Raw genomic sequence first — 23,264 nt, 5'->3', positions numbered from 1 at the left:
CTGGGTAAAAAACTGGCTGGACGGCCGGGCCCAGAGAGTTGTGGTGAACGGAGTTAAATCCAGTTGGTGGCCGGTCACGAGCGGTGTTCCCCAGGGCTCAGTACTGGGGCCGGTCTTGTTCAATATCTTTATCAACGATCTGGACGAGGGGATCGAGTGCTCCCTCAGTAAGTTTGCAGACAACACCAAGTTGCACAGGAGTGTTGATCTGCTGGAGGGCAGGAAGGCTCTGCAGAGGGACCTGGATCGATGGGCTGAGGTCAACTGTATGAGGTTCAACAAGGCCAAGTGCCGGGTCCTGCACTTGGGTCACAACAACCCCAGGCAACGCTACAGGCTTGGGGAAGAGTGGCTGGAAAGCTGCCCAGAGGAAAAGGACCTGGGGGTGCCGAACCTCAACTACTGTGTTCAGTTTTGGGCACCTCGCTACAAGAAGGACATTGAGGTGCTTGAGCGTGTCCAGAGAAGGGCAACAAAGCTGGTGAAGGGTCTGGAGCACAAGTCTGATGAGGAGCGGCTGACGGAACAGGAGTTGTTGTGCATGGAGAAGAGGAGGCTCAGGGGGGACCTTATCGCTCTCTACAAATACCTGAAAGGAGGTTGTAGCGAGGTGGGTGTTGGTCTCTCCTGCCAAATCACTAGTGATAGGATGAGAGGAAATGGCCTCAAGTTGTGCCAGGGGAGGTTTCGATTGGATATTAGGAAAAATTTCTTTACTGAAAGAGTGGTCAGGCCTTGGAACAGGCTGCCCAGGGAAGTGGTTGAGTCACCATCCCTGGAAGTATTTAAAAGATGTCTACATGAGGCTCTTAGGGACATGGTGTAGTGGGCATGGTGGTGTTGAGGTGACGGTTGGACTCAATGATCTTAGAGGTCTTTTCCAACTTTAATGATTTTATGATTCTATGATTCAAAGGTCGGGCATCTTTGACCAGCCCTGTCATATGTGAGAGAGCCTCAAGCAGATGCCTTTTGACCGTCCAGGATCTCCATGGCATTGGGCACCAGTAAAGTGAGGGCTCACTCCAGCCCTCATTCCCTCACACATCAAGCCATGCCCTTGTCCCCCTAAGCCAATGCAGCACCCAAGCCCAACAGCAGGGCCTTTTAGCCTGCAATTCCCTGAGCGTATTCTGCACTCCACTGTGGAAAGAAGAGCCCAAGCTGCACACGCTGCACGCAGGCAATCCCCTTTATTTACAGACATGCCACAAAGGAGGCCAGCATTAGCGCAGTGATAGACTCATGGAGAGAAGGCCTTTGGGCCAGACAGACTGGCTTCAGCCTCTTGAGAAGGAGGATGAATGCAAACATTTCTGAACAAACACGATTATAACCAGTACAATGCCCAAAGGACACAAGTTGCCTGAGATCACTTGGAGAAACCTTGTGAAGAGAGATGGGCAGCTTATTGCTGCTGAAATACTATGGATTGAATCAGGTTCTTGAGGGCATTCTTGAGTTCCTGGTTCCTCATGCTGTAGATGAGGGGGTTCACTGCTGGAGGTACCAACGAGTACAGAACTGTCACCACCAGATCCAAGGATGGGGAGGAGATGGAGGGGGGCTTCAGGTAGGCAAACATGGCAGTGCTGACAAACAGGGAGACCACAGCCAGGTGAGGGATGCACGTGGAAAAGGCTTTGTGCTGTCCCTGCTCAGAGGGGATCCTCAGCACGGCCCTGAAGATCTGCACATAGGACACCACAATGAAAATAAAAAACCCAAATCCTAATGAAAGGGTAACCACAATAAGCCCAATTTCCCTGAGGTAGGTGTGTGAGCAGGAGAGCTTGAGGATCTGGGGGATTTCACAGAAGAACTGGTCCACAGCATTGCCCTTGCAGAGGGGCAGTGAAAATGTATTGGCAGTGTGCAGCAGACCAGTGAGAAACCCACTGATCCAGACAGCTGCTGCCATGTGGACACAAGTTCTGCTGCCCAGGAGGGTCCCGTAGTGCAAGGGTTGGCAGATGGCAACGTAGCGGTCATAGGCCATGATGGTGAGAATATAGTACTCTGCTACAACTAAAAAGAGAAACCAAAAGACTTGAGTAGCACATCCCAAGTAGGAGATGGCCCTGGTGTGCCAGAGGGAACTGGCCATGGATTTGGGAACAGTGGTGGAGATGGAGCCCAGGTCGAGGATGGAGAGGTTGAGGAGGAAGAAGTACATGGGGGTGTGGAGGCGGTGGTCGCAGGCTATGGCGGTGATGATGAGGCCATTGCCCAGCAGGGCAGCCAGGTAGATGCCCAGGAAGAGCCAGAAGTGCAAGAGCTGCAGCTCCCGTGTGTCTGCGAAGGCCAGGAGGAGGAAGTGGGTGATGGAGCTGGTGTTGGACATCTGCTGCCTCTGGGCATGGGGGACTGTCCAAGAGGGAAAAGACAGTGACAAGTTAGGAGAGACTTCTCTGAGCAAAATCAAAGCCATTTCTCATAGGACCCCCCCCAAAGTGTCTCTCTCCTTTCAGGAAGACCTTTGGCAGGTCCCTTGCACGAGCTCTGGTTGGTGCTGGCTGAGGGTGCCCCAGGGAGCCGCAGGCTCTGCTGTGGGCTCTGGAGGAGTCAGTCCTGCCCCACAGCAATAGGTAAACAGGAACACGGGGTGATCTCAGATTAAATCCACTCGTGATATCAAAGAGCTTCTCAGCATTGTCGCTGCCAATTCACCTGCCTGCAGAGCAGAGCTGTGGGGATTTTGGTTTGTGCCTTCTGGTCTGGTTGCCCCACCACAGCTGAGCAGTGTTTCTAATGCAGAAATCCTGGGCATTTCTGCTGCACTGCAAGTGAAATTGTGTGGGTCCTGAGAGGCAAAGGGACTGTCCCTCAGTGCCGAGTGAGGACAGCCGCTCTGTCCATCAGCCCTGCTCTCGGCTGCCCTGTGCTGGCAGCTCTTTCAGCTGGAGGACTAGGGCACTCACGTGTTCCCCCCAAAAGAAACGGGACACTGCTGGGAGCAGAGGAATCCACGTTCTGAGTGCGCATCTCCAAAGCCCTCACCCCATCGTACCTGAGGAGGATCTCAGCTCTCCCCTCCCAACCACGGACACAGAGGGCTCCTCACAGCTGCCCACATACAGCCACCCAGCAGCATTTCAATGGCCTTAGCACCGAGGTGTCTTCTCCATGGGGCTCCTGCATGACATAGAGATGCCCCGGGAGAGCTTTGCCCTACGGGAGGGCAGCCTGCAGCCCAGCAGGACCTCCCAAGGAAAGACTCAACTGTCCTAAATTTCCTGTGTCCTGGAAGGAGGGTGAGATGTGTGCCAGCCGCACACCCTGCACTACCCAGAGCCCCAAAGGTTAACAGGGTGCGAGTTGGATGCTTTTCCTCCACGGACATACGGGCATGACAGTAGACACAGCGTTGGTGTCTGAGCTGCACTTGAATCCTCACCCCCCCACAGCAGTGAGTGTCACAGTAAGAACAAGGGCGTCAGGGAGAAGAGGAGAACGTGCCAAAGTTCCCCTGCCAAGGGAGGCAGGGGAGGGAGACACAGTCAGAGACTTGAGTTTTTCTCCTCTTTGGTGGTCAGGCTGCTGGGAAGGCAACTCACGGCCAAGTCTCCATGACATGAAGGGCAGAGGCTCTGCTGTGTGAGTGAGGAGAGCAGGGGGTTGCTCCAGGGAAAGCATCTGCACTGCAGGGGATGGCAGGGAGGTGCCTGAACCCCTCCTCCCATGGCCTTTCTGCGAGCAGTTCTCTCTTCCTCGCTGCCCATGGCTCTGCTGCCTGGAGCTCTTCTGGGCCAGGACCTGTTTCTCTGCCCTCACCTCTCCTCCCTCTTCATGCTCACAGAGCCCATCCGCCCTGCTGCGTGCTCAGCTCTGCCCTGCAGACACCTCCTGGCAGCAGGGCACTGCCCAGGGACATCTCAGTGTGTGCAGGGGCTAGGGAGCAGCTCAGGCAAGTCCTAACGAGAACTGGGGTCTCATTGCCTACTCCAGAGCAGAGCAATCAATTCCCATCTCCCACTGCCCACCCAGACAACCCAGGGGAGAAAACTCAAAGCACACACTTCTTCCCTTAGGTAATCCCCTACCTCGACACCCATCTTTAACATGACCCTCTGCAAATGTCCTCCGGGTGATGGAGAAGCCTGAGCAACCCTGACCCACGCTGCACCCTCTGGACAGCAGAAGGACCGTGCCCTGCCGGGGCTCACTCCTTCCACCCACAGCTTCTCCCCACAGCATCGTGGGGAGCTCCCCGGGCAGGCTGAGTGCTGACCCTGGCAGGCGGCAGAGTCCCTGCCCTGGTGCTCAGCCCCCTGGGGCGCAGGGACCCTGCTCGGAAGGACAGCCCTGGCCACCCCTGCCTGCACACACGCCTTCACACCCTGGAGCAGTGCCTGGGAGAAGGCAGTCGTCATGCCCTCTCCTTCTGACGGTGCAGCAGGGAAGCCCTGCTCTGCAGCACCTCCTCCTCCTCTACAGCAGGGAAGCTGTGAGAGTCCTGCTGAAAGATCATAGTTGCTGTGGCATGTACCAGCTTTTGGATATCCCTCCAGGAACAGCAGCTGCATTGTCCTGCACCCAGGCACTTACCATGTAGAGGGCTGTGAAGATCTCTCCGCGCAGTGAGCTCTCAGCATCCTCCCACTCCAGACTGCCTTTACGCTCTCTCTGCCTCGCTCCCTCCCCTCGGTGCCTGCAGGCAGTGCCCTCAGCCCTGCTGCGCTTTGCAGAGGAGCTGCTCCTGGGCAGAGCTGTCTCTCTGCAGCACTGCCCACTTGCCAGGAGCTCCCTCCTTCCAGGAGCCCAGCCCAGCTCAGCAGCAGAGGACCAGCCCACGGCAGCACTTGCTCTGCCCCTCGGGGCTCCCTCGAGCGGTCCCTGGGGCTCCAGGGGAACCTGCTGGGAAACAGCCTGAAGTCATCCCTGAACTTCCCTCCCTCAGCTGCGCAGAGACACTTCCTTCTCCTCTCAGGAGAAGACTTGGCCATGAGAATCCCCTTTCTTTGTCCCAGCATTAGACAGGACTCCCAGGAAGGTGACAAGCAAAGACCTAATTTCTCCAAGCTGGGGGGATATCCTCACGTGAATGAAATAGGCATTTCAGTGTGGCTTTGTAGTCCTAGGGCTCGAAAGACATTCAGCTCTCTGTTGTCCATGCCACGTCTCTGCTCTGAAGCAAAGCCTTTGCACACAGGGGGTCTTGGGCGCTTGGGACCAGGTTTCCTTAGGGCAGGGACGAGCTTGCCTGCTTCCACAGCTGCAGGGCTTCAGCCCAAACGTGCAGCAATGGCCTCAGCCAGGGCCACAGGCAGGAAGAGCTGGAGCTGCTCCTGAGGAGACAGAGCTGTGACATGGTTGCAGAGCTCAGGACAGCTGCTCTTCAAGGACAGCATCCTCCAAGCTCAGCAAGGCTGAGCAGGTCCTGCAGGGGTCTGTCCTGCCACCTGCCCTCTTTAACGTGCTTTTAATGACCTGGAGGAGATGAGCGAGTGCTTTTTCATAGCAATTTTAGATGACACCATATTGGGGAGAGCAGACACTGCACTGGAGGGCAGGCCTGCCATCCCAAAGAACAGAGACAGGCCACAGGGATTCGCAAAAAGTAACATCATGATGTCCAGTAAACACAAATTTGCTCGTCCTGCCTGAAGTGCACCAATCCCGTGCAATGACAGAGGCCAGGGGCTGTGTGGCTGGGTAGCAGCTCTATGGGAAAGGCTCTGGTGATCCTTGGATTTCATTAGGCAAAATGGGAGCTATCAGCAAAGGCGGCCAACAGCATCCTTCGCTTCTCTCTTCATTCCTTGATATTGCAAGTGCTTCTCTTTTCTTATCCTAATACCCTCCAAAACGAACAGCCTACCCTCTGAAACCTTTCCCCATTGGCCGTGCATTTCTTGTTTCATTCCCTCTTTTGGCATTTCTGAGATGGTTGCTGTGGAAGTTTTCAACCTTGGGTAGCAATTCCATTAAGCACATCATTCTCTTTCAGTCCTTGGAGTGTCCTGCAATTCCCCATCTTGGTATCTTGTTTGAGACACTGGCCCACAAACCTTAACTGCTGACGTGTTGGAGTTTCAGTCCAGAGGGACCTTGACACACATGGGGACATGGCCAACAGAAACCTCCTGAAGTTTTAAAGGCGAAGTGGGCAAGGTCTGCACCGGGTCGGAAGAACCTCGTGCATCAGGACAGGCTGGGACCTGACTGGCTTAGGATTGTTCTGAGGAGAAGGCCATGGGTGTTCTGGTGGATGCTTGTCCTGGTTTTGGCTGGGATGGAATTGATTTTCTTCCTATTAACTGGTATAGTGCTGTGTTTTGGATGTAGTGTGAGAATAATGTTGATGACACGCTCATGTTTTGATTGTTGCTAGGTATTGTTTATGCTAGTCAAGGACTTTTCATCTTCCCATGCCCTGCCAGATGTGCAGGGGGCTGGGAGGGAGTGTGGCCAGGGCGGCTGGCCCAGCTGGCCAATAGGCTATTCCATACCATATGACATCATGCTCAGCATATAAGGCTGGGTGAAGAAGAAGGAGGGGGGGCGTTCGGAGTGATGGCGTGTGTCTTCCCAAGTAACCGTTACGCGTGATGGAGCCCTGCTTTCCTGGCGATGGCTGAACACCTGCCTGCCGATGGGAAGTGGTGAATGAATTCCTTGTTTTGCTTTGCTTGCGTGCGCGGCTTTTGCTTTACCTCTTAAACTGTCTTTATCTCAACCCACGAGTTTTTCTCACTTTTACCCTTCCGATTCTCTCCCCGTCCCGCTGGGGGTGGGGGGAGTGAGTGAGCGGCTGCGTGGTATTTGGCTGCTGCCAGGTTAAACCACGACAGTCCTTTTTGGCGCCCAACGTGGGGCTCGAAGGGTTCGAGATAAGGACAGGTTTGATTGGAATGTGCTAGATTGAATTTATAGCTGTTACTGCTGTTTAGCTATTAATTCGCAGGCTTTTGTGCTTGCCATGGGGCTTGATTGCCTTAATGTGTATTAGAGCCTTGTGCTCGTTAGTGGCTGCTTTTATGCTCTCGCTGCTTGCTGTACTGCTGCATTGCTTATCGTCTTACTCTGCTGTGCCTGGGAACATTCTGATAACAGCCATGTCCCCACCAACTAGCAAAAAGGAAACACAAGCTTTCTTAGGCATTGTGGGTTTCTGGAGAATGCATATTCCAAATTACAGTCACATCGTAAGCCCTCTCTATCACATGACCAGGAAGAAGAACGACTTCAAATGGGGCCCTGAGCAATGACAAGCCTTTGAACAAATTAAACACGAGATAGTTCAGGCAGTAGCCCTTGGGCCAGTCCGGGCAGGACAAGATGTGAAGAACGTGCTCTACACCGCAGCCGGGGAGAATGGCCCTACCTGGAGCCTCTGGCAGAAAGCACCAGGGGAGACTCGAGGTCGACCCTTAGGGTTCTGGAGTCGGGGATACAGAGGATCGGAGGCCCGCTACACTCCAACTGAGAAGGAGATATTGGCAGCATATGAAGGGATTCGAGCTGCTTCGGAAGTGGTTGGCACTGAAGCACAGCTCCTCCTGGCACCCCGACTGCCAGTGCTGGGCTGGATGTTCAAAGGGAGGGTCCCCTCTACACACCATGCAACCGATGCTACGTGGAGTAAGTGGGTCGCACTGATCACACAACGGGCCCGACTAGGAAACCGCAGTCGCCCAGGAATCTTGGAAGTGATCACGAACTGGCCAGAAGGCAAAGATTTTGGCATATCCACAGAGGAGGAGGTGACACGTGCTGAAGAGGCCCCACTGTATAACAAACTACCAGAAAACGAGAAGCAATATGCCCTGTTCACTGATGGGCCCTGTCGCCTTGTGGGAAAACATGGGAGGTGGAAAGCTGCTGTATGGAGTCCTATACGCCAAGTTGCAGAAACTGCTGAAGGAGAAGGTGAATCGAGTCAGTTTGCAGAGGTGAAAGCCATCCAGCTGGCCTTGGACATTGCTGAATGAGAAAAATGGCCAGTACTTTACCTCTATACTGACTCATGGATGGTGGCAAATGCCCTGTGGGGGTGGTTGCAGCAGTGGAAGCAGAACAACTGGCAGCGCAGAGGTAACCCCATCTGGGCTGCCTCATTGTGGCAAGATATTGCTGCCCGGGTAGAGAACCTGGTTGTAAAAGTACGTCACGTAGATGCTCACGCACCCAAGAGTCGGGCCACTGAGGAACATCAAAATAACCAGCAGGTGGACCAGGCTACTAAGATTGAAGTGGCCCAGGTGGATCTGGACTGGCAACATAAGGGTGAATTATTTATAGCTCGGTGGGCCCATGATGCCTCAGGCCATCAAGGAAGAGATGCAAAATATAGATGGGCTCGTGATCGAGGGGTGGACTTAACCATGGACACTATTGCACAAGTTATCCACGAATGTGAAACGTGCGCTGCAATCAAACAAGCCAAGCGAGTAAAGCCTCTTTGGTATGGAGAACGATGGTTGAAATATAAATATGGGGAGGCCTGGCAGATTGATTATATCACACTCCCACAAACCCGACACGGTAAGCGCTATGTGCTCACCATGGTGGAAGCAACGGGCATGGGGAAGACGCTCTGGGTTACTCCTGCCTCTGGCAAGGGAAAACCCATCCGTGGGATTGCTTTTGCTCAAGGACCTGGGTGCACTTGGTGGGTACTGCGAAAGGATGGGCAAGTCCGGTGTGTACCTCAAGGGGATTTGATTTTGCGTGAAAATAGCCAAGGAACTGAATTGTATGATACTGTATAATACTGTATGTCATCACTTCCATGGTTGCTATATGTCATATCAATGGTATAGCAGTAAACATCACCCAGATTAATGAAGAATGAACTCTGATGAAACCGAGCAAAGTGCCACGATGACAGGACCGGATGAGCGCAGCGATAATGGAACCAGACCTGGCTTCAGGATGCCCCAGTCCAACACCACACACCGTCTCTCCTGCCCTGAAAGACTGTTATGACAGATGGAGCCCAAAGTCATGGATTAAATGGACTGAATGGACATTTTAGGGGGATGGCCCATGGACTAAGGGAATGATATCTGTGTGGATATATCAAAAGGCAGGAAAAGTGGTGATGGTTAATTGGAAAGTATTGGAAAATGTGAGACCTGGGCATGACGTAGATAGTATAGAATAAGGGGTGGATACTGTCTTGGTTTCAGCTGGGACAGAGTTAACTTTCTTCCCAGTAGCTTGGTGGGGCTGTGCTGTGTTTTGGGTTTGGTATGAGAGGAGTGTTGATGGGCCATTGATGCTTTGGTTGTTGCTGGGTGGTGCGGCACTCTGGACTTTTCAGCCTCCCATGCTCTGCCAAGTGCAGGGGAAGCTGGGGCATGGGGCATAGCCAGGGCAGTTGACCCAGGTGGCCAATGGGGTATTCTATACCACGTGACATCATGGTCAGTATAAAAATTGGGGGGGAAGGGGGTGGCTCGCTACCTCTTTGCGACACGTTGTCAGCGAGCGGTGAGCAGTTGCATTGTGCATCGCCTGCTTTGTATATATTCTGTTATTGTTGTTGTTATCATTGTTATTATTACTGTTCTACTTTGTTTTATTGCCATTATTAAACTGTTTTTATCTCAACCTGTGAGTTTTCCTACTTGTGCCCTCCCGATTCTCTCCCCCATCCAACCAGAGGTGGGGGTTGAGCAAGCGGCTGCATGGTATTTATTTGCTGGCTGGGGTTAAACTGCAACACCTCCAATGGCCCAAGGAATTGGGTCAGTCACTCTTGGTGTTCTATTGTCTCACCTTCACCCCCCAGGTCCAGTGGCACAGGAGCTGCCCCAAGCTGGTGAACAGGAAAACCTGTTTCTCCCCCTTCTTGCCTTCTTTCTTGGCGATATGTTAACGTCCTGCACAAAACTTGGTAAAGGGTCTTCTGCTGACTTGGGTGTGGGCAGGCAAACCATTACAGAGGTTAAGTTCATCATTTGGGCAAATCCTACGATCATTTTTGCTACCATATTGCTGCCCAGGTCCTGGTTGTTTCTGTTGGTCACTGTCACCATTGCCAGTAGGAGCACCAAGGCAGTCGCTTTTCCATTGTCCTGTAAGAAAACACAGAGCTGGGCCTCGGGCTTGAACGCGGGCTTCAGGGTTAGAAGTCAGGGCTTATCCACCGAGCATTAATATGGTGGGTTTTCCCGCTCCCGTCTAGAGCTTCCCAGACATATAAGCCTTTGGGTTTTGCCAGGGTCATGGGTACAATGCGAAGGAGGGTAGCTTCACCATTACAAGTTGACCCACGTACGCCCGTAGTGGGAACTGGTCCCTTTTTTGCCCAGTATAGGGTCGTCTCCCATTAATGGTCCCGTAGAATTTTTGGGGTTTCCATAACTTCCCCAGCAGTTGTTAAAAATAAAGACTGCCTGTGGTAATCGGATGTCCCAGTTGTGGTGTGAGACATCGGCATGTCTTTTAATCAAAGCATTGGTTCGTTCAATGATACCGTTAGCCTGAGGATAATATGGTGTATGGAACACCCATTTGATGCCTTCCCTCGAGCCCAGTCTTGCACCACTGTGGCTGTAAAATGTGACCCATTATCACTTTGAATGCACTCGGGAGCGGGTAAAATACTAAACCACTTAAAGCTTGGACCGTCTGATCTCCGGTGGTGGTGCTAACAGCTGTAGCCATAGTCAGTCCTGACACCACCTCTACTCCTACCAAGATCTATTTCTTCGCATGGGATGGCTGCAAAGGACTATACCCTTTCCCAGCCAAGAGCAGCACAGTCCCTTTGTGCACCTTGAAATTGAAAGGGACCAGTTGAATCAGCTGCATGTTCACAAGGCCATGGGGCCTTTTGGGATTCATCCCAGAGTATTGGAGGAGCTATGGGATGTCACGACAGGACCCCTCTTGATCATCTACCAAAGGTCTGGGGAGCCTGGGGAGGTCCCCACTGACTGGCAGCTAGCCAACGTAATTCCAACATAGGCAAAAAGGGCGAGAGGGAAGACCCAGGAAACGACAGACCTGTTGGTCCGACCTCAGTACCTGGAAAAACCATGGAGAAGACCATAATATAAATTGCTGTGCTGGTTTTGGCTGGGATAGAGTTAATTTTCTTCAGAGTAGCTGGTATGGGGCTGTGTTTTGGATTTGTGCTGGAAACAGTGTGGAAAACACAGGGATGTTTTCTGCTTCTCACCCCACCTCACTAGCGAGTGGGCTGGGGGTGCACAAGAAGGTGGGAGGGGACATAGCCAGGACAGATGATCCCAACTGACCAAAGGGATATTCCGTACCATATGACATCATGCTCAGCAATAAAACTAGGGGGGAGGTTGGCGAGGGGGCCACTGCGATTGGTGGTGAGTAATTGTTTTCTTTTGCATAATTTGTCCTTCTTGGGTTTTATTTTTTGCTCTCTTTGTATTTTTTTTTTCCTTCCAATTGTTTATTGTTGTTATTATATTGCTATTATGTCTTTTTAAAAATTATTAAACTGTTTTTATCTCAACCCATGAGTTTTCTCACTTTTACAATTCTGATTTTCTCCCCCATCCCACCACGGGGACTTAGTGAGTGGCTGTGTGGGGCTCAGTTGCTGGCTGGGGTTAAACCACGACAACTGATTACTTTAAAAATTGTGGGAAGGGAATGAATGCCCTCGAGACTTCTCTGGTACTTACGTAGAAAGGGAGAGTCCCAAGGCAAGAACCAACTGCTCTGCAGGAATTTTAGCAGCATCAGTGCAATCACTGGCTTATAAAAATAAGCATAAATCTGTACAGCAAAATGGTTCAATGACATGAAAGGAGTATGGAATGGTTTAGTTTATTGTGTATTAGCACTGAGTATGACCAGTGGCTCAGCAAGAGCTCTGCACTGTTGAGAGAGAGGGCAGTTCTTGAAGTGCTGATCTCTTCTGATGCACAACATGCCAGTTGCAATGGTGTACGTTAGGTACAAAGAGAGGAAACCTGCTCCGAAGGAGATGACGTAACTTACTGAAGGAGGAGAGGTGTTTATTCCAGATAAAGCAATACAGAGTTTTAGATATGGCTGTTACAAAATTTTCCATAAGCAACATCCGATTCTGACCTGCCCTGCAGCAAGATTTTAAAGGTTGTTTCTGTTTTCTGAGTGCCACTAGAAAAGAGTGACAGATATAGTTCAGTGCCATGAAGGGAATCTTCATAGCACTGGGGGTGTTTTTGTATAAAAATTGATATTTGCCAATTTGTTCGGATTTATGAAAGTCATATGGTTTGGTTTTCAGCAGTGCTGTGAGAAGCAGGGAGTTGGACTCGATGATCCTTTTGGATGACTTCCAACTTGAGATATTGTAGGATTCTAGGATTGTGGGTGCTCTGGAAAGGCATTTAAAGGACAATGCAATCATCAGGCACAGTCAGCATGGGTTCACAAAGGGAAGGTCCTGTTTAACCAATCTGATATCCTTCTATGATAAGGTCACCTGCCTTGTGGATGAAGGGAAGGCGGTGGATGTCGTTTTTCTGGATGTCGGAAAGGCTTTTGATACCGTCCCTCACAGCATCCTTCTGGGCAAGTTGTCCAGCCGTGAGATGAGGGGGTTCCCGGAGCACTCACGGGTGAAGAACTGGCTGGACGGCAGGGCTCAAAGTGTCGCAGTGACCGGGGCTGCATCTGGCTGGCAGCTGGTCACCAGTGGTGTTCCTCAGGGCTCCATCCTGGGGCCAGATCTATATATTTATCAATGTTCAATGCATTTCTCAATGATCTGGAGGCAGGAGTGGAATCCGTTGTTAGCAAGTTTGCTGATGATCCCAAACTGGGAGGTGCTGTTGACTCTCTCGAGGGACGAGAGGCCTTGCCGAGGGATCCGGCTAGGTTGGAGCATTGAGCAGTCATCCTGAAGGGCATGACATTCAACGAGTCCAAATGCCGGGATCTGCACCCGGGACGGAGTAACGCTCCGGACACAAGTACAGAGTGGGAGGGGAGTGGCTGGAGAGCAGCCCTGCAGAAAGGGGTCTGGGGGTGCTGGTTGGCAGCAGGCTCCATGTGAGTCTCAGCCTGGGCTTGCCCCACAGCAGTGCCTGCTGCAGGGTGCTGCAGAGCTCTGGGCACTCCCACCACAGCCCCAGCCTCTCGGAAGGACCCAGAAGCTCCTGGGGGTGGGGAGGGGCTCTCATCCTCCCCATCACTCCCAGGGCTCGAGGCCAGCAATGGCCCAAGGAATTGGTTCCGTCACTCTTGGGGTGCTGTTGTGTCCTTTCCAGAAGAGCCCCCAGACAGCCGGTGCCACCCCCACCCCCAGGTCCAGTGGCACAGGAGCTGCCCCAAGCTGCTGAACAGAAAAACCTCTTTCTCCTGCTTCTTGCCTTCTTTCTGACCCACGCGTGGTGCTCCACTCTTCTCCAGGGAAAGCCCTGCTCCACAGAGAGCCTTTCCCCCAGGGGAGTGTGTCCGTGCTGGCCTGGCCAGTTGTTGCTGGCTCCCTCCCCTGAGGTGCTCACAGGGCCCGGAGCTGGTGCTGCTGCTCTGCAGAGCTGCCCTGGCACCATGGGCTGACTCCATCCTGGCCATGCTGGTGCGGGAGTGAAGCAGATCTGGCCAGACTGGCATCACTGCCCTGGACAGCTTTCTCCCATGGCCTGGGGCTGGGATACTCCGAGAAATCACAGGGCCTTTCCGCTCTTTCAGGATGTGTTCAGGTCTGTCACTGGATCCAGCCCATGGCTCCTCACTGAAGATGATGTGAAGCACTCTTCAGGCTGCCTTCCTCGTGCCTGCTGTGTCTCCGCTGCCTCTCTGGCATTGCAGAGCCCCATTGGGCTGTGCATCCTGCAGGTTAGCCCTTTTCCTTTGGGTGACTCCACTTTTGGGGAAGTTTTGCAAACCTCCATTCACTTCCTACCCCGAGGAACCCAGTGACCCAGAGATGCCCTGTGCTCTCCTGGTGGGTTCAGATCCCCTGTCAGGAGGTCAGGCATCTTTGACCAGCCCTGCCATATGTGAGAGAGCCTCAGGCAGATGTCTTTTGACCGTCCAGGATCTCCATGGCATTGGGCACCAGTAAAGTGAAGGCTCACCCCAGCCCTCATTCCCTCACACATCAAGCCATGCCCTTGTCCCCCTAAGCCAATGCAGCACCCAAGCCCAACAGCAGGGCCTTTTAGCCTGCAATTCCCTGAGCGTCTTCTGCACTCCTCTGTGGAAAGAAGAGCCCAAGCTTCACACGCTGCACGCAGGCAATCCCCTTTATTTACAGACATGCCACAAAGGAGGCCAGCAGTAGCGCAGTGATAAACTCATTGAGAGACGGCCTTTGGGCCAGACAGACTGGCTTCAGCCTCTTGAGAAGGAGGATGAAAGCAAACATTTCCGAACAAACACAATTATAACCAGTACAATGCCCAAATGACACAAGTTGCCTGAGATCACTTGGAAAAACCTTGTGAAGAGAGATGGGCAGCTTATTTCTGCTGAAATACTACTTCTCGAATCAGGTTCTTGAGGGCATTCTTGAGTTCCTTGTTCCTCATGCTGTAGATGAGGGGGTTGACTGCTGGAGGTATCATTGAGTACAGAACACTCACCACCAGATCCAGGGATATGGTGGAGATGGAGGGGGGCTTCAGGTTAGCAAACACGACAGTGCTGGCAAACAGGGAGACCACGGCCAGGTGAGGGATGCACGTGGAAAAGGCTTTGTGCCACCCCTGCTCAGAGGGGATCCTCAGCACAGCCCTGAAGATCTGCACATAGGACACCACAATGAACACAAAACACCCAAATCCTAAAGAAAAAGTAACCACTAGAAGCACAATTTCGCTGAGGTAGGCACGTGAGCAGGAGAGCTTGAGGATCTGGGGGATTTCACAGAAGAATTGGTCCACAGCATTGCCCTTGCAGAGGGGCAGTGAAAATGTATTGGCAGTGTGCAGCAGAGCAATGATAAACCCACTGCCCCAGGCAGCTGCTGCCATGAGGACACAAGCTCTGCTGCCCAGGAGGGTCCTGTAGTGCAGGGGTTGGCAGATGGCAACATAGCGGTCATAGGCCATGATGGTGAGAATATAATACTCTGCTCCTAAAAAGAAGGCAAAAAGAAAGAGCTGGGCAGCACATCCTGAGTAGGAGATGGCCCTGGTGTCCCAGAGGGAACTGGCCATGGATTTGGGAACAGTGGTGGAGATGCAGCCCAGGTCGAGGAGGGAGAGGTTGAGGAGGAAGAAGTACATGGGGGTGTGGAGGCGGTGGTCGCAGGCTATGGCGGTGATGATGAGGCCGTTGCCCAGCAGGGCAGCCAGGTAGATGCCCAGGAAGAGCCAGAAGTGCAAGAGCTGCAGCTCCCGTGTGTCTGCGAAGGCCAGGAGGAGGAACTGGGTGATGGAGCTGGTGTTGGACATCTGCTGCCTCCGGGCATGGGGGACTGTCCAAGAGGGAAAAGACAGTGACAAGTTAGGAGAGACTTCTCTGAGCAAAATCAAAGCCATTTCTCATAGGACCCCCCCCAAAGTGTCTCTCTCCAGTCAGGAAGACCTTTGGCAGGTCCCTTGCACGAGCTCTGGTTGGTGCTGGCTGAGGCTGCCCCAGGGAGCCGCAGGCTCTACTGTGGGCTCTGGAGGAGTCAGTCCTGCCCCACAGCAATAGGGAAACAGGAACACGGGGTGATCTCAGATTAAATCCACTCGTGATATCAAAGAGCTTCTCAGCATTGTTGCTGCCAACTCACCTGCCTGCAGAGCAGAGCTGTGGGGGTTTTGGTTTGTGTCTTCTGGTCTGGTTGCCCCACCACAGCTGAGCAGTGTTTCTAATGCAGAAATCCTGGGCATTTCTGCTGCACTGCAAGTGAAATCGTGTGGGTCCTGAGAGGCAAAGGGACTGTCCCTCAGTGCAGAGTGAGGACAGCCGCTCTGTCCATCAGCCCTGATCTCAGCTGCCCTGTGCTGGCAGCTCTTTCAGCTGGAGGACTCTGGCACTCGCGTGTTCCCCCCAAAAGAAACCGGACACTGCTGGGAGCAGAGGAATCCACGTTCTGAGTGCACATCTCCAAAGCCCTCACCCCATTGTACCTGAGGAGGATCTCAGCTATCCCCTCCCAACCACGGACACAGAGGGCTCCTTACAGCTGCCCACATACAGCCACCCAGCAGCATTTCAATGGCCTTAGCACCGAGGAGTCTTCTCCATGGGGCTCCTGCATGACATAGAGATGCCCCGGGAGAGCTTTGCCCTACTGGAGGGCAGCCTGCAGCCCAGCAGGACCTCCCAAGGAAAGACTCAACTCTCCTAAATTTGCTGTGTCCTGGAAGGAGGGTGAGATGTGTGCCAGCCGCACACCCTGCAGTACCCAGAGCCCCAAAGGTTAACAGGGTGCGAGTTGGATGCTTTTCCTCCACGGACATACGGGCATGACAGTAGACACAGCGTTGGTGTCTGAGCTGCACTTGAATCCTCACCCCCCCACAGCAGTGAGTGTCACAGTAAGAACAAGGGCGTCAGGGAGAAGAGGAGAACGTGCCAAAGTTCCCCTGCCAAGGGAGGCAGGGGAGGGAGACACAGTCAGAGACTTGAGTTTTTCTCCTCTTTGGTGGTCAGGCTGCTGGGAAGGCAACTCATGGCCAAGTGTCCATGACATGAAGGGCAGAGGCTCTGCTGTGTGAGTGAGGAGAGCAGGGGGTTGCTCCAGGGAAAGCATCTGCACTGCAGGGGATGGCAGGGAGGTGCCTGAACCCCTCCTGCCTGGCCTTTCTGGGAGCAGTTCTCTCTTCCTCGCTGCCCATGGCTCTGCTGCCTGGAGCTCTTCTGGGCCAGGACCTGTTTGTCTGCCCTCACGGCTCCTCCCTCTTCATGCTCACAGAGCCCATCCGCCCTGCTGCGTGCTCAGCTCTGCCCTGCAGACACCTCCTGGCAGCAGGGCACTGCCCAGGGACATCTCGGTGTGTGCAGGGGCTAAGGAGCAGCTCAGGCAAGTCCTAACGAGAACTGGGGTCTCATTGCCTACTCCAGAGCAGAGCAATCAATTCCCATCTCCCACTGCACACCCAGACAACCCAGGGGAGAAAACTCAAAGCACACACTTCTTCCCTTTCAGGTAATCCCCTACCTCGACACCCATCTTTAACATGACCCTCTGCAAATGTCCTCCGGGTGATGGAGAAGCCTGAGCAGCCCTGACCCACGCTGCACTCTCTGGACAGCAGAAGGACCCTGCCCTGCCGGGGCTCAATCCTTCCACCCACAGCTTCTCCCCACAGCGTCATGGGGAGCTCCCCGGGCAGGCTAAGTGCTGAGCCTGGCAGGCGGCAGAGTCCCTGCCCTGGTGCACAGCCACCTGCAGCACAGGGACCCTGCTCGGAAGGACAGCCCTGGCCACCCCTGCCTGCACACACGCCTTCACACCCTGGAGCAGTGCCCGGGAGAAGGCAGCCGTCATGCCCTCTCCTTCTGACGGTGCAGCAGGGAAGCCCTGCTCTGCAGCACGTCCTCCTCCTCTACAGCAGGGAAGCTGTGAGAGTCCTCCTGAAAGATCATAGTTGCTGTGGCATGTACCAGCTTTTGGATATCCCTCCAGGAACAGCAGCTACATTGTCCTGCACCCAGGCACTTACCATGTAGAGGGCTGTGAAGATCTCTCCGCGCAGTGAGCTCTCAGCATCCTCCCACTCCAGACTGCCTTTACGCTCTCTCTGCCTCGCTCCCTCCCCTCGCTGCCTGCAGGCAGTGCCCTCAGCCCTGCTGCGCTTTGCAGAGGAGATGCTCCTGGGCAGAACTGTCTCTCTGCAGCACTGCCCACTTACCAGGAGCTCCCTCCTTCCAGGAGCCCAGCCCAGCTCAGCAGCAGAGGACCAGCCCAAGGCAGCACTTGCTCTGCCCCTCGCGGCTCCCTCGAGGGGTCCCTGGGGCTCCAGGGGAACCTGCTGGGAAACAGCCTGAAGTCATCCCTGATCTTCCCTCCCTCAGCTGCACAGAGACACTTACTTCTCTCAGGAAAAGACTTGGCCATGAGAAACCCCTTTCTTTGTCCCAGCATTAGACAGGACTCCCAGGAAGGTGACAAGCAAAGACCTAATTTCTCCAAGCTGGGGGATATCCTCACTTGAATGAAATAGGCATTTCAGTGTGGCTTTGTAGTCCTAGGGCTCGAAAGACATTCAGCTCTCTGTTGTCCACGCCATGTCTCTGCTCTGAAGCAAAGCCTTTGCACACAGGGGGTCTTGGCCGCTTGGGACCAGGTTTCCTTAGGGCAGGGACGAGCTTGCCTGCTTCCACAGCTGCAGGGCTCCAGCCCAAACGTGCAGCAATGGCCTCAGCCAGGGCCACAGGCAGGAAGAGCTGGAGCTGCTCCTGAGGAGACAGAGCTGTGACATGGTTGCAGAGCTCAGGACAGCTGCTCTTCAAGGACAGCATCCTCCAAGCTCAGCAAGGCTCCAGATCGAAACTCCCTCTGAACTTGAAAGGCCATTGCAGGGCACCAGAAGGAGTGTTCACTACTTCAGGAACAGTTAAAGAAGAAACAAAGGTGCTGTGTGGCCACTGCTGAATGTGGTGAGAGCAGGAGCAGATAGATCTGAGATTCTCTGTGTCCTCTTTGCCTCAGTCTTCCCCAGCAAGGTCTGCCAGGCCTCTGGGACTCAGGGCAGGACTCTGGAGGAGATCAAGCAGCAGTGCATGGGGATCAAGTCAGGGATCACTTGAGCCAACGCAATCCTTACCAGTCGAGGGGACAGGAGGGGTGGCATCCCAGGGAGCTGAGAGAGCAGCCCAATGTCACAGTGAAGCCACTCTCCATCATCTTTCAAAGGTGGTGGTGTCTGTGGGGATTCCCTGATGACTCGCAGCATCCAAACCTTGCACGCACCTTTCAAAAAAGCCCCAAGGATGTGCAGAGGAGCGGAAGGCTGTGCCCCAGATCGTGTTCCCTCAGATCCCATTTCTGGGGGTCTGAAAGAGAAGGTGACTGGATTTACTGGATTTAGCTTGTCTCTCGCCACCCTCTTTGCTTTCTGTGATGAAAGGACAGGACTGCAGGACACAGGGAGACCAGTGGTTGTCTTTTAACCTGGAAGTCAGTGAAGTTTTCAACATCACCCCCCACAATATTCTTGTGCCCAATTTCGGACATTATGGTCTGCATGGGTGGATAAGTAGATAGGTAAATAACCAGATGGATGGTCGGGCTCAGAGGGACGTGATCAATGCGTGGTACTCTGCCTGGAGGCATCGAGCTAGTAGGGTCCTGCAGGGGTCTGTCCTGCCACCTGTCCTCTTTATCTTGTTTTTAATGACCTGGAGAATATGAGCGAGTAGCATTTGTAGATGGACACCATATTGAGGAGAGCAGACACTGCACTGGAGGGCAGGCCTGCCATCGTGAAGGACAAAGACAGGCCAGAGGGATTTGCATAAATAACATCACGATGTCCAGTAAAGACAAACCTGAAGTCCTGCCTTGACGTGCACCAATCCCCTGCAATGAGAGAGGCCAAGGGCTGTGGTGCTGGGTAGCAGCTCGCGGGAAAGGCTCTGGTGGTCCTTGGATTTCATTAGGCAAAACGGGAGCCATCACCAACGAAGGCCAATGGCATCATTTGCTTCTCTCTTCATTCCTTGATATTACAAGTGCTTCCCTTTTATTGTCCTAATGCCCTCCAAAAAGAACAGCCTACCCTCTGAAACCTTTCGCCATTGGCCGTGCATTTCTTGTTTTGTTCCCTCTTTTGATATTTCTGAGGTGGTTGCTGTGGAAGTTTTCAACCTTGGGTAGCAACTCAGTTAAGCACATCATTCTATTTCAGTCCTTGTAGCGCCCTGCAGTTCCCCATCTTGTTGTCTTGTTTGAGACACTGGCCCACAAACCTTAACTGCTGACATGTTGGAGTTTCAGTCCAGAGGGACCTTGACACACATGGGGACATGGCCAACAGAAACCTCCTGAAGTTTTAAAGGTGAAGGGGGCAAAGTCTGCACTGGGTCAGAAGAACCTCGTGCATAAGCACCGTCTGGACCTGACTGGCTGAGGATTGTTCTGAGGAGAAGGGCATGGAAGTTCTGGTGGATGCCCTAGGAGCCCATGGGTTTCCCATTTTGAAAGGAGGATGGAGAAACTGGAGAAGGTCCGGAGGAAGGCTGTTACCATGGGCTTAGGAGCCTAAAGCACATGAGCTGTGTGGAGAGGCTGAGGCAACTGGGCCTCTTTAGTCTGCTGAAGGGGAGGCACAGGGCAGTCTAAAAGCAGGCGACACCTGCCTGGAGCGGTGGTGGAGCCAAGCTCTTCTGCAATGGCAGATGCTATGGCAGAGACAACAGCCACAAGGCTTCTTCCCAGGGGCTTCAGACTGGGCCTCAGGAAAAACTGGCTAGGAGGGTGATGCTGCAGTGCAGCAGGACACCCAGAGACTCTCTGTGCTCTCCATGTTTGGAGGTTTTCAGGTTTCAGCTCTACAAAGTCATAGCTGACCTGACCCGCAGTTGGTGATTCCCTAGCCTTTGGTGGGAGCCTTGACCCGAGACCCCCAGTAGTCCCTTTTCCCACCATCTCTTCCATGCCCTTGTGCCTTGCAGTGTGCACCAGCTGGAAGTGAGGGTGTCTACAGCTCTGGCTCCTGGCACAATTCAGGGTGGAATTGCTCTGTCCTCAGGAGGTCTCCAGTCCTACCTTTGGTTCCAAGCAGGGCCAGCTCCCAAGTCCAAGCAGGTTGCTCAATTAATGTCAGCATCCCTGTGCACAGTCTGCACATGAGCCTGGCAGTGATGCCACCAGTGCAGAAATGCAGATGAGGCATTGGACCAGCTCCTTGAACCCACCAATCGCTATGCCATGCCTCCTGAGATTCCTGGGAACACCTAAGCATTTTGTCCAGGGAAGTGTGACCTCTCTTTCGATGTCCTGTGAGAGAGAGAAAAATAGGTGAAGCTGTAGCATCTGAACTCACAAATTCTGTGTCAGTAAAGAGAAAGTCCCACAGCCTGTGGGATGTTCTCCTTCTCTGGTCCTCTGGGAAGCTGGGTTTCTTGGGTCTCTTGGCTCGAGCCTGCTGCATTCCCGTGTCCAGCAAGGGTAAAAGTTCTGGTTCAGGCATCAACCTTCTGCCCATTCTGCCTGGAGAGCCAGGAGAGTTGTGTCACACAACAGCCAGTGTCAGAGGGAAGATGGAGGTAATGTGAACTGAAATGCTTTCGACTCAGACGGAAGCTCAAATCCCGGGCTGGCAGGACATCATTGGCTGCAGTTAGACATAAGTTACCTACACGACTGTAAGTTCAGACCTCGTTGGCAGGGTTTCTCACACAGCTCACTGAGGAGGGCAGGGTGTTGGGGAGAGGGGAGACGTTTCAGCTTCCCAAATCCCAGGACAGTGCCCAAACCATCCTTCCCGTAGCCTGAGATGGCCTCTGTCAAAAATCCTTCAATAATCCTTCAGGTGTTTGTGTGATTTCTCTAAAAATATCAGTATCTAGGGGAAAAAAAATAAGCCTTAATGTGACTAAATACAAATTTCTATAACATTCGCATCCAGAGGGTAGTGGCCAACGGCTTAATGTCCAGAGGGAGATCGGTGGCAAGTGGTGTCCCACAGGGGTCCCTACTGGGACCAGTACTTTTTAATATCTTCATCAATGACATAGACAGTGGGATCGAGTGCACCCTCAGCAAGTTTGCAGATGACACCAAAGCGAGTGGTACAGTTGACACACCTGAGGGACAGGATGCCATCCAGAGGGACCTGGACAAGCTGGAGAAGTGGGCCCGTGTGAAGCTCATGAGGTTCAACAAGGCCAAGTGCAAGGTCCTGCACCTGGGTCGGGGCAACCCCCAATCCCCGATATCAATACAGGCTGGGGGATGAAGGGATTGAGAGCAGCCCTGCTGAGGAGGACTTGGGGGTCCCGGTGGAGGAAAAGCTGGACATGAGCCAGCAATGTGTGCTCACAGCCCAAAAGGCCAACTGTATCCTGGGCTGCATCAAAAGCAGCATGGCAGGCAAGTCGAGGGAGGGGATTCTGTCCCTCTACTCCTCTCTGGTGAGACCCCCCCTGCAGTGCGGCATCCAGCTCTGGAGCCCTCAGCACAGGACGGACATGGAGCTGTTGGAGCGGGTCCAGAGGAGGGCCACAAAAATGATCAGAGAGATATAATGCCTCTGCTGTGAAGAAAGGCTGAGAGAGTTGGGGTTGTTCAGCCTGGAGAAGAGGCGGCTTTGGGGAGACCTGATTGCAGCCTTTCAGTACTTAAAGGGGGCTTGTAAGAAAGATGGGGAGAGACTTTTTAGCAGGGCCTGTTGCAACAGGACAAGGGAGAATGGTTTTAAACTAAAAGAGGGTAGGTTTTGAGTAGATAGAAGGAAGAACTTTTTTACAATGAGTGTGGTGAAACACTGGCACAGGTTTCCCAGAGGGGTGGTAGATGCCCCATCCCTGGAAACATTCAAGATCAGGTTGGACGGGGCTCTGAGCAACATTGACTTTCTCACTGTGGAAGTTCGAGAAAGCTGGATTTCTTGACTCACTGGAAAAGAAGGCTTTGGGGAGACCGTAGAACAGCCTGCCTACACGTACCAGGAGGTAAACCGGAAGAGTCAGGCTCTTCATTGTTGCGCATGATGGGATGATGAGGGCCAATGATCAATGAGGTTTCCCAGAGAGTAGGTGCCATCTCCATCTTGGGAGGGTTTGAAGTCCAACGTGAATAAAGGCCTGTGCAACCTGGTTTGACCCCACAGATGACCCCGCTGTGAGCAGGAGGTTGGACTAGAAAGCTCCTGAGGTCACTTGCAGCCTGAACGTTTCTGTGTTTCCATGCACTATGGCATTTCTCTTGATGATTTTAGGGAAAGCCCTCCAGTTCCCCATGACCATGGAAGTAGGTCAGGTGTAAATATGGTCAGATCAATCTCAGCTTTCTTGTCCCACTCCAGTCAGTCTTTTGGAGGTGAAGGGCTTCACCTTGCATTTCCTTTTGCTCTCTTTTGCCTCTCCCAAGGTCTTCCATTTGATCGTGCTCATGCCCTTCCATGCAAACAGTCCACCTCTGGTTACCCTTTCCTCATCAGACATGGTTTGTCTTGCTTTGTACCCTCATGTGGTGTTTCTGGGGTGGTCACCATGGTAACACCTATCTTGGCTTGCAATTTCATTTAACTAGTATGTCCTCATCGAGGCAGGCTCAGACTTGACTGGCTGAAGAGCAACCTCAAAGAAAAGGGCCTGGGCATTACAAGGGATGCCATAGCAGCCGGTGGTGCTAAACAGGAATATAGCCATGTGCATATTGGGCTGCACTGGGAGGAGCGTGGCCACCCAGATGAGGGGAGTTGTCGTCCGTCTTGACTCAGCACTGGTGT

At 53.1% G+C, this 23,264-nt stretch overlaps 1 protein-coding gene across 1 annotated transcript; it reads right to left on the bottom strand.

The window, feature by feature from the left end:
• Positions 1-1,408: 1,408 nt before the first annotated feature.
• On the bottom strand, positions 1,409-2,344 carry LOC142076569 (olfactory receptor 14J1-like). Its single transcript, XM_075138862.1, has one exon. The coding sequence runs from the start codon at positions 2,342-2,344 to the stop codon at positions 1,409-1,411; it is 936 nt and encodes a 311-aa protein (XP_074994963.1).
• Positions 2,345-23,264: the final 20,920 nt, after the last annotated feature.

The sequence above is a fragment of the Calonectris borealis genome, unplaced genomic scaffold (assembly GCF_964195595.1).
Source record: "Calonectris borealis unplaced genomic scaffold, bCalBor7.hap1.2 HAP1_SCAFFOLD_66, whole genome shotgun sequence".
Lineage (NCBI taxonomy): Eukaryota > Metazoa > Chordata > Aves > Procellariiformes > Procellariidae > Calonectris > Calonectris borealis.
Note: the sequence above shows the minus strand (reverse complement) of the source record. Positions and strands in the feature narration are given on the sequence as shown.

What these genes read in the sequence shown, in the direction of transcription:
- LOC142076569 (XM_075138862.1), bottom strand. Translation starts at nt 2,344, where the DNA reads ATGTCCAACACCAGCTCCATCACCCACTTCCTCCTCCTGGCCTTCGCA.